The sequence below is a fragment of the Diabrotica virgifera genome, chromosome 9 (genome assembly GCF_917563875.1).
Source record: "Diabrotica virgifera virgifera chromosome 9, PGI_DIABVI_V3a".
NCBI lineage: Eukaryota > Metazoa > Arthropoda > Insecta > Coleoptera > Chrysomelidae > Diabrotica > Diabrotica virgifera.
In genome coordinates, this window is record NC_065451.1 from 158,989,821 (window position 1) to 159,000,393 (window position 10,573).

General features: G+C 31.7%; 1 protein-coding gene across 1 annotated transcript in view; it reads right to left on the reverse strand.

Moving 5' to 3' along the window:
• Positions 1-7,439, reverse strand: part of LOC126892660 (nose resistant to fluoxetine protein 6-like) — a 153,081-nt gene extending 145,642 nt beyond the window's left edge. Inside the window, exon 1 of the mRNA XM_050662302.1 lies at positions 7,281-7,439. Coding sequence (XP_050518259.1) covers positions 7,281-7,350 — 70 coding nt within the window. The 5' untranslated portion in view covers positions 7,351-7,439. The remainder of the gene's footprint in view (positions 1-7,280) is intronic.
• Positions 7,440-10,573: the final 3,134 nt, after the last annotated feature.

Sequence of the window (10,573 nt, forward strand, 5' to 3'; positions counted from 1 at the left end):
TTTATTTCTCTCAATATCGAAAATTCTTATTATGAAAAGTTGTTTGGAATTAAAAACACAAAAAATCTTTAAAAAAAAGTAGACACGCTGTATACTCTATCGGCAACAACCGCGTTTTTGCAATTGAAAAAATGGTATTTTTTAATAATCAAATTAAATATCTTATAAACTACTCATTATTTATCAACCAATTTTTTTATACTTTTTTCTGTAAATCAAAATATTTTATAGTGCTTATTTATAATGCAAATATTTTTTTTTATTTTTTGTGAAATTTGTCTTTCAATCTGGATTTAAAAGTATTTAAATAAATTGAGGGTCAAATTTAATTTAGTAAGCCTTATATAAAAGACTGTTTCTTCAGCTTCGCAGAAAAAAATTGTGAAAATCCTAATTAAAACATAAATTATCGCAGCAATTAAAAAACTAAATTTTGTGCAAAAATTACCCATTTTTAATTATTTAAACAATGATCCCCTCATATAAATCATATACTTTCTTGAAAATATCTTTTGTCTTGACCTAAAGTTTGATAAAAAATTTATTTCAACCTGTACGGAATTACATTTTGATTTCATTTTATTTTATTGGTCTAATTTAATAATAAGCTTCAACAATAATAAATGTTCAGCAAAAATTTTTTTTTGTAGCTCCTATACAGTATGTCTGCGTAACTTGGAACCTATTGATAACTTTTTTATTATCAGTTTTACGAAAAAAAGTTATTCTTTATAAAATATTCTGCATCGTATATACTCTAAGATGAAACCATCAAGTATCAAATTTAATTAATTTTATGCAAGGTATGTCAAAAAATATGAATTTCACTCAAGAGTAAAGTACCTTTACATTTTACAATATCGAAAATTGTTATAAGGAAAAGTTGTTTGGAATTTAAAAAATTGTTTTAGTGTTCAATTACATCCTTCTAATTAAAATATTGTGAATAATAAAGGCACTTAACTCTTAAGAAAAATTCATTTTTTTTACATACCTCGTATATAATTAAAAAAGTTTGATATCTGATGGTTGTATCCTAGATTTTAGACCAGGAATAGCATTTTATGAAGAATAACGTTTTTTTCGTAAAAGTGATAATAAAATAGTTATCATAATTGTAATAAAATGATGATAAGCATCCGTAATTTGAGAAAAAATAAAAAAAATTTTTCGATTAGAATGATGTAATTGTATATTTAAACATAGTTTTTAATTTTAAACAACTTTTCATAATAGCATTTTTTAATATTCTGGAATACAAAGGTACTTTACTCTTTAACGAAATTCATATTTTTGACATAACTCGTATAAAATTGATAAAATTTGATATCTGATGGTTGAGTTTTAGATTTTTGACTATCCAGAGCATTCTATGAAGAATAACTTTTTTTCGTAAAATTGATAATAAAAAAGTTTTCCATGTGGTTCCTAGCTACGCAGACATACTCTATAAGAGCTTCTGTAGGTATAAGAATTTTCAAATTGCAATGCCATATTCGAATTCAGCATAATCAAAAACAAAATAGAAATATATTTGATCAAAGTAAAATAATGAATTTAATGATATTTTTAAAATTATTTATACAAAACAATTGTTATTGTTTAAACGATTAATAAATATTAGCGGCCAAATCTGCGAGTAGAACTTTTTACTTTAACATGTATATAAACTAAAAAAAAGTTTTAGAAAAATATAAGCTTGTTTGAATTTTTCCGAAACAATGAATATTTTCGTTCTAATTGCACTCCCCTACTTGTTTAGATGTAAGTTATTAAAAACAAATAGTCATTTAAGATTAAACATTAGTGCATATAAAACATAAATAATAAAATAGTAAAGTCAACCCCGTAAAGTCAGTTTTGTAACAATACCTTTAGAATTTTACGTAGACATCTATTTACAAAAACTTGGAATTTATTTACACTTCCCTCAGTTATTGCCCATGTTTCACTCCCATAAAGTAGCACAGTGTTTATGTTACTATTAAATAGCCTTATTTTAGTATTTTGGCTAATCTGTGTTGATCTCCATATATTCCTCAGGGTTCCTCAAAATTCTTGAACCTGTTTTATTTCTTGTTGGTTGATGTATAGTTTGTCACCGTTAGTTACTCCTATTCTAATCTCTACTGTCTTGTTCGTGTTGATTTTAAGACCCACTTCTGCCGATTTTACCTCTAGCTTCCTCAACATGCTCTTCATATCATCTATTGTGTTCGCTACGAAACAGATATCATCTGCGTATTCCATATCTGCTGGTTTCTTATTCTGAAGGTAGTTCCAAGGGATCCCATTTTTTCTTTCAATTGTTTTTTCTAGTATATAATTAAGACATATATTGAAGAGCAAAGGTGACAGTATGCAACCTTGTTTTAAATCTACTTCAATTGCTATTTTATGTCATTTGCCCTTTATGCAATACCTGACATGTTGGTAGCTGATAGAGCATTTTGATTATTCAAAATACAAAATAGTTGTCAAAATTCAAAATATTAATAAATTAAACAAAAATGTTGTTGCTTAGTAATAAATTCTTCTAATTTAAACAAAGTAAGTTATCAATCGAAGTAGCACAAAAAACGACAATAAATTTCGTTTCCATACCACCAGATTGATAACAAGTGGAATACTTTCTTTGGTTACAACCTCCCGAGACTTTTAAAAATTATAAATCATACAGGATGCCGAGGAAATTAAGATGAGAGAATTTTAAATAATTCACAACCCATCTGCTCAGCGTGGTAAAAGTTCCAACAAGAAAGATTCCTTAGTACTCAACAAAAGAGTAAATGAATTAAAATGTATAAACATTTTCAATTTCTTTGCAACACGAAAATTCAGCAGCTGCATAATACTCTGGTTAAATCGGAGAGTGCAGAAAGAGTCTATACCGGTTTCGTAGGTTTTTTCCTCCTCATCAGTAGTCCCATATCGGAGAGAAGAGGATATGGGACTATTTATGAGGAAGAAAAAACCTCCGAAACCGATATAGACTCTTCCTGCACTCTCCGATTTAACCAGAGTATTATGCAGCTGCTACATTTTTGTGTTGCAAAGAAATTGAAAATGTTTATACATTTTAATTCATTTACTCTTTTGTTGAGTACTAAGGAATCTTTCTTGTTGGAACTTTTACCACGCTGAGCAGATGGGTTGTGAATTATTTAAAATTCTCTCATCTTAATTTTCTCGGCATCCTGTATGACTTATAATTTTTGAAAAGCTCAGTGGGTTGTAACCAGGGCCGCGCCTCCATAAGGGCGGAGAAGGGCGGTGTCCCCCGACGCCGGACAAAAAGTTCGCCAGTAGGTGCCGAAAAAAAAATTTGACAATACCGAAATTACCAGAAATATTAATAATATTTTATTATCTTGTAAAATTGAAAATTTACCAATCCTAGATAGATATAAAAATAGCAGTTATTATTACTTTTATCCCCTATAAGCCCTAAGTGTACGAACCGATATTTCTCTCATTAACTGAACTATTTATTACTCCATTCACTCACGGTAAAATATTGCAAAACCTCTGAATTTTAAAGAACAGCTTGGATTAACATGAAATTTGGCATACACATAGCCAACATGTCAAAGAAGAAAATGATTATTGTGTCGACGTGTGCTTTTGCCCTAGGGATTACCACGTGCCCAATATTAATATCTACTTTTCTAGTTATTTACAAGTGAATACGTGGCTTATTTTTCAACAAAAAAACACGTTTTTAGACGGTTTTTCGCAAATAACTCAAAAAGTAAGTATTTTATCGAAAATACATTCTTGGGAAAAATTTTGAAAAAAAGGCAATTCCTTCAAAATTTCAAGTTATTTTTTTTTAATTTAAAACCAATTTTTTTCAAAAATAAGCACTCTGAAATGGTGAAACTTTTCCAAGAACCCACTTTTCTCGAGCTACAACTCTTCCTTTACTAGATCTACCGAGGTCATGCGTGCATAAGTTCTTTAATTTTTTTAAAACCTATATTTTGCTAAAATAGTTATTTTCCTAACAAGTGCAGAAAAACATACTTTTCCGCACGCTACTGCAGTTTGCCGAACGACGAGAAGCGGGAGTTCGGCAAGCAGTCGAGTGCGGAAAAGAGACTTTCTGCAAGATTTAGGAACAATATTTTTTCTACGAGTCTTTAAAAAATAACCAAATCTTAATCAATTAATTTAAGTAATATGAAAATACATACACAAATTAATTCTTTGACAAGGTTGTCAAAACCAAACTTTCAGCACAATTGGTTAGCATGACGACGAGCTTGGTTTCCATGACGACGTTTCAAAACCACTGTTATGTCAAAATAATTTTATTTCATCGAATTGTCAGTAGTAATTGCACAAGAGCTCTGAAATTATTGAATTTTTCCCGAGTGACACTTTGACAGTTTTAATTTCACGAGCTGAAGGCGAGTGAAATTATGTCAAAGTGCCACGAGAGCAAAAATTCTATATTAATTTCAGAGGTCGAGTGCAATTTGTTGCGATTATTTCATGAATAAAACTGTTCAAAACCAAAATTTTATTGTAATTTATTTATGTAAGTACCATTAAACACACAGTTTTTATAAATATTTGACAATTGAAAGTCATCACTTTTATAATTTTTAAAACATAATTGTCATTAATGTCACTGAATGTATTTTTTCGTAGCAACGAAGGGTATCTGACGTAATATACTTAACGACGGGAGATTATCAAAAATTATCGATTTAATTCAGATTTCTGTAGCTTTCTATTGGTCAGAATCTCCTATGAATGAAATAATCGCGTTAATTTCATTAAAACATGAACACAATAAGATAAATTTGAAATAAATTAGTAAATAATATCTAAATATTAGTTTATTGCATGTATTATAATTATTTTAAGGCCATATTAAAATATCTAAATTCAGTGCGGAAAAGTAATGCGGAAAAGTAGTGCGGAAAAGTAATGCGGAAAAGTAAAACTTTCTAAACTAAAACGCGTGCGTGAAAGTAGACATTTTTGCACGCTCGTAGAATTTTTTTTAAATAAAATATACACTTTTTGTTTATTTGCGAAAAACCGTCTAAAACCGTGGTTTTTTATCTTGAAAAATAAACATATTCACTCGCAAAAAACTGGAAAAATATTGACTTAGTGAAAAAGCTGTATATGGAACAAAAGTTGCTTAGAATTGGTCAATTTTAACGTATATTTTTTCATCCCCGACGACGCAATATTAATTGTTTTCTTTGTTATAAATTAGCTATGCGTAAGCCAAATTTCATGTCATTCCAAGCGGTTCTTTAATATACAGAGCAAAAACCATGAGCAAATGAACTATAGTAAAAATAATTATATATTTATGGTTAGATTATTGTTATTTATTAATAAGGGTTAGATTATGATGATGATGTTGCTTTCCTAACACATAAAAAATAGTTTGTAGGTATACCGTATAACGATTCATTAAGCTATAAATAAACTACTTACAAAGGAAGGAGGAAAGGGGCGCCTAAAATTACTTGCCCCAGGGCGCTTGAAAGCCTTGGCGCTACCCTGGTTGTAACCATAGAAAGTATTCCACCTGTTGTCAATCTGGTGGTATGGGAACGATATTTATTGTCGTTTTCTGTGCTACTTCGATTGATAACTTACTTTGTTTTTCGGTAAATGGCTCTAGTACATCCGTGACATTTCCTTCTTTGCAATTCGGAAAGGCCCAAAGTGTGATGCCTGGGGAAATCGGAGAGAAGAGGATATGGGACTACTGATGAGGAGGAAAAAACCTCCGAAACCGGTATAGACTCTTCCTGCACTCTCCGATTTAACCAGAGTATTATGCAGCTGCTGCATTTTCGTATTGCAAAAAAATTGAAAATGTTTATACATTTTTTTTTCTTCTAATTTAGTTTAATCTGACTCATTTATATCGGAAATTAAGACATATATTCCATATAGGAATACTAGAGAATTAACATATGGGAAAAAACGGGAAAAATTGGGAAAAACAGGTTTTTTTCCGTTTTTTCCAAACCATTGGAAAAATTGGAAAAAATGGGAAAATTTGAAAATATTTTTTAATTGAGACTTAAGTGTACTTAAACTAAGAGACTTTAATTGTAAGTGTCGAAACCGAAACTTCAAAGGTAGAAAGCACATTATTTAACCAAATTGCTCAGTGGTATATTTTTATCTGAGTCTGAATCTGAATCTTCAGACCAAACATCTGATTCAGACTCGATCTCCGCTTCACCATCCGGAACGGATAACACAACATGATTTTTGTCAGTCTCTTTTAAAAGTGGATCTGGTCTAGTATCGTAAATAAATATCTGTTTTTCGTTTATAAACAAATTTAAATGAATAGCAACAACTTATAAATTTTATCCTGTGATAACATATTTTTTTTTGCTTGTATATATGAGGGCGTGTAAAGACTAGTTTCTTTCTGAAGAGGCGGAAGATGGAGGTCCATTTAAAATTCGGGGGGCAATTGGCATAAGTGGCTGCGACGTACATAAACCTTGGTACCATATAACGGGATTAGTACTACATATTTGCACTATCCCATAAAGAATTTCGACTAAAAAATCCAGGTTTTGTTCTAAATTGGGCTAGATTTGCCACCACCTTCCCTACATCTAGGTTTAGGCCCAGTCTTTTCACCTCCGAATAAATAGTTATCGGGAAGTTTATCCGGCAGATTACATGTAAATCTGTCAAATAAACTTCCTGATAACTAGTTATTCGGAGGTGAAAAGACCGGGCCTTAGTGAATAAGCCATTTTAGAAATGAAGTGTATGGCTTCCATTAGTTGGTGTTCATTCAATTATTCTTCTTTAAAGCGAGCATCAAGAGGCTGCAAAGGTAATCAGCTTAGAACAAAATTCGTAGATTTTTTCAACATACCTACATATTTTAGCAAGCTTTCGATAAGAGAACTAGTCTGGTTGTTAACTTGTTGGGGAAAATTTTTTAATATTGTGTCTTTTATATACCTACTTAAAGACAAAAAGGCACTTCTGATAATATAGATCTATCGAATTCTACTAAACTTATCGATTTTTATACGGGATGCATTTGCTTAGTATATTGTAACAAATGTCAATTTTTCCGTATTTTTCCATTTTTTCCTGTTTTTTTCCGGAAAAAAACAGGTTTTTTTCCTGCACAGAATTTTTCCGGAAATTTTAAATCTCTAAGGAGTACATGGAAAAGACTGAAGGAGATCTAAGTATATCCTGCAGTGAATAGATCCGGGTTGAATGATGATGATGATGTATAGATTAGCTAGTCAATAACTTACCTGTTACTAACCCTTCAGTAGTAGAAAAAACTGTTACAAGAAATAAGAATACTATGTTGAGCACATTCATGTTGTGCTAAAGAGTGTATATACTCTATCTACTCGAAGTAAATCTAATCACGTTTTTCTACCCACATTAATTTTATTTGTCAGTAGTGAACCTATACTTAATTAATGGAATTTTCATGTTATATCAAAATACACACATCGCTTAAATAAATAATATCAATTATAATAATTAACGTCAAAAACACATCAAGTAATAACGGTACACACAAAATTAATAGTTTGGTTAAATAACAATACAATACATGTATGTATACATACAATGTATGTAAATCAAAATTTAATTCCGTACAGGTTGGAACAAATTTTATATAAAAGTTTCTTCTTCTTCTTCTTGTAGTGGCTTTCCGTTTCGGATGTTGGCGAATATCGTGGCAATCTGCAGTGGCGGCTCGTACCACTTTAAGAAGGTAGTGCCAGAACTCGGGTAGCCGCCAAAATTTTTAGTGACGGATTCACTATATTGTCAAAAAAAGGTATACTGACAACAAAAACTAAAAAGAAATATGCGCGGATACTTTTATCTTATGTATCTTAAGTTTATTGATCTGAGGTGCCAAGCAATTATCCAACATCGATCAAAACAGTTCCGTAAATTAATTAATAATAAAAACCTCTTAACATACCACCAGCATTTACTGCTGATAGTGCTTTAAAATTGTTATTACGATTTAGTCTCTATTTACCAATTTATAAAAATAATAAGATTTCATTATTCACACACCTGCACAAATTTTTGTAATGTCACTTTTAAAGTTTACGATATATAAAGTTCATTCTTCTATTTTTTGGTTGCAAAGTTTTCAATGACTTTATAATTAAAATTATCAATACAATTTACAAAATGCTTTTCTGCAGATAGCATACCTAAAGCACTATGTTTTAACATCGAAAAACAGCGCAGCGTTCTGCTTCAGATGTTGATATAGGAATGGTAACTAATAGGTCTGGATCCCGCGTATGAGAAAAAAGTTGATTAATAGCAAGCTGAAAATTTGTTAATAAATTAAGCGTGTCTAGTCGGATAAACTTTGATATATGGGAACACTGGAACAGGGGCAGTTTTAATTGTGGAACAGGTTAAAAAACTGGAACGGTCACACCACGAAAACGGCACATTTATTTTGCCCGACAGAACAGACTTAAACTCTCCGAATAGAGATTAAACTCTCATGCAAAAATCAGACTGCTATTTATCACCTGTCATAATTCCTGTCATTTGACATATTCTACATGTTCCACTCATTAAAACACCCATTTGGTGATAAATAGCAGTCTGCTTTTTGCATGAGAGTTTAATCTCTGTTCGAAGAGTTTAAGTCTGTTCTGTCGGACAAAATACATGTGCCGTTTTCGTGGTCTGACCGTTAAAATTTTTTAACCTGTTCCACAATTAAAACTGCCCCTGTTACAGTGTTCCCATATATCAAAGTTTATCCGACTAGACACCCTTAAGCTATTAACAAATTTTCAACTTTTTTTCATACGCGGGATCCAGACCTATAACATATTTAAAAGTTTAATAGTTTCTTCAAATGTGCTTTTTAAACCTTCCCTCTACAATAAAACCGATAGCGAAACAGCCCCAGAGGTAGTACTTAATTCGTCTCGCTAATACAGTACCTACTTCTAATTCAGTTTTAAACCGAGTTTTGTTTAAAAATTAAAATTGTCTCCATGTTTCATTAAGAAATGATTCGGAGAACTGATGCTTATAAGCAGAAAACTTCTCCGACATAAATAAATTAGAAGCAACTAAATGTCCGGAGAAGGTAGACCTTTGAAAGATCTGGTACTTTAAATAATATGAACCTTTAAGTCGTTGTCTAATTCGGCGCTAAAATTGACCAGCTCCTTAAATATGCCTCTATTTTCTGAATTTCTTTTTCGTCGTGACCTCTTAAAGCTAACTCGAAAGCTCCACAACACCTTATAACATTTGTAGTTTTTTTTTCTAGCGAAAAAACACCAAAAAGTTTTTTTAAGATACTAATCTTCATTGTCAATTAATCAAGTAAACTTAAGAAATAATCAAAATATTATCAAAATACCCACGATCATGATGAACTAAAAGTATAATTATAAATACAAAAAATTTTAACAGAAAATATACATAATAAAAGCGACAAACCAGCACGTAAAGGAATTCAAAATAAATAGACCTGGCATTATACCCTCGTGCCTGGCACAGAGATTCTAATTTTAAGGTATACTAATAGTCCAATATAGCTCTTTCTCTGTCACTTACATAGAATGCTCGTAAAATCTTTCTCTCTCTAGTCGTGTCAGTACTGACTTCGGCACGAAGGAGATTCTCCTGTCGAATACTCTCCGCTGTCGGCAGGGATTGTATTACGCCCATAGTTGCCATATTTTATATAATTTATGAAGATCAAAAGAAATACACACAAAAAAATTAACAGGAATTAAAAAGTTTTGAAGATAAAAAATATGTTTCTGCATAGTTAGCAAGGTAGTGCCATGGCTCTATGGCACTATCTCACGGGCCGCCACTGGCAATCTGTACTTAGCACTGCTGCTCAAGGATTTGTGGTGGTTGTGTTGAACCACGGACGTAGATTTTTCAGCCAGGAAATCCTTCGCCTTCCTGGTCTTTATTTTTCTACTAATTTTCCCTGCAAGATTAGTTGAAGCAGTCTATATATTTCGCTATTCCTTATGATGTTACCAAGGTATTCGATTTTGGCTGTTTCTATTGTGGTTAACAGCTCTTTTTCTTTTGAATTCTCAACAAAACACCCTGATTGGTAACGTCTATCTATCTATCTATTAGCCTTGCGACATCCAATATTGGACATATGCCTCCCCTTCGCTCCTCCATCTTTCTCTATCCTGAGCCATGTGCATCCATTTTGAGCCTGCTTGGTGTTTTAGGTCATCTACCCATCTCATCTGTGTTCTTCCTCTCTTTCGTTTATATGTCCATGGTCTCCACTCTGTAATAATTTTATTCCATCTTTCGTCTTTTTGTCTAATCGTTTGACCGGCGAAATTCCATTTTAGTTTAGCTGTTTGACGAGTAGCATCTTTAACTTTTGTGATATTTCTTACCCAGGAATTCCTTTTTTTTTTTGGTAATGTGGTCGGTAACGTGGTCGATACAAAATATCTTTAGGATTCGACGATTTCAAAACCCTCAATTTTCTTGCAGGTGACGTCTTTGAGAGTCCACGACTCAAATCCGTATAACAGTATAGGAAACATGT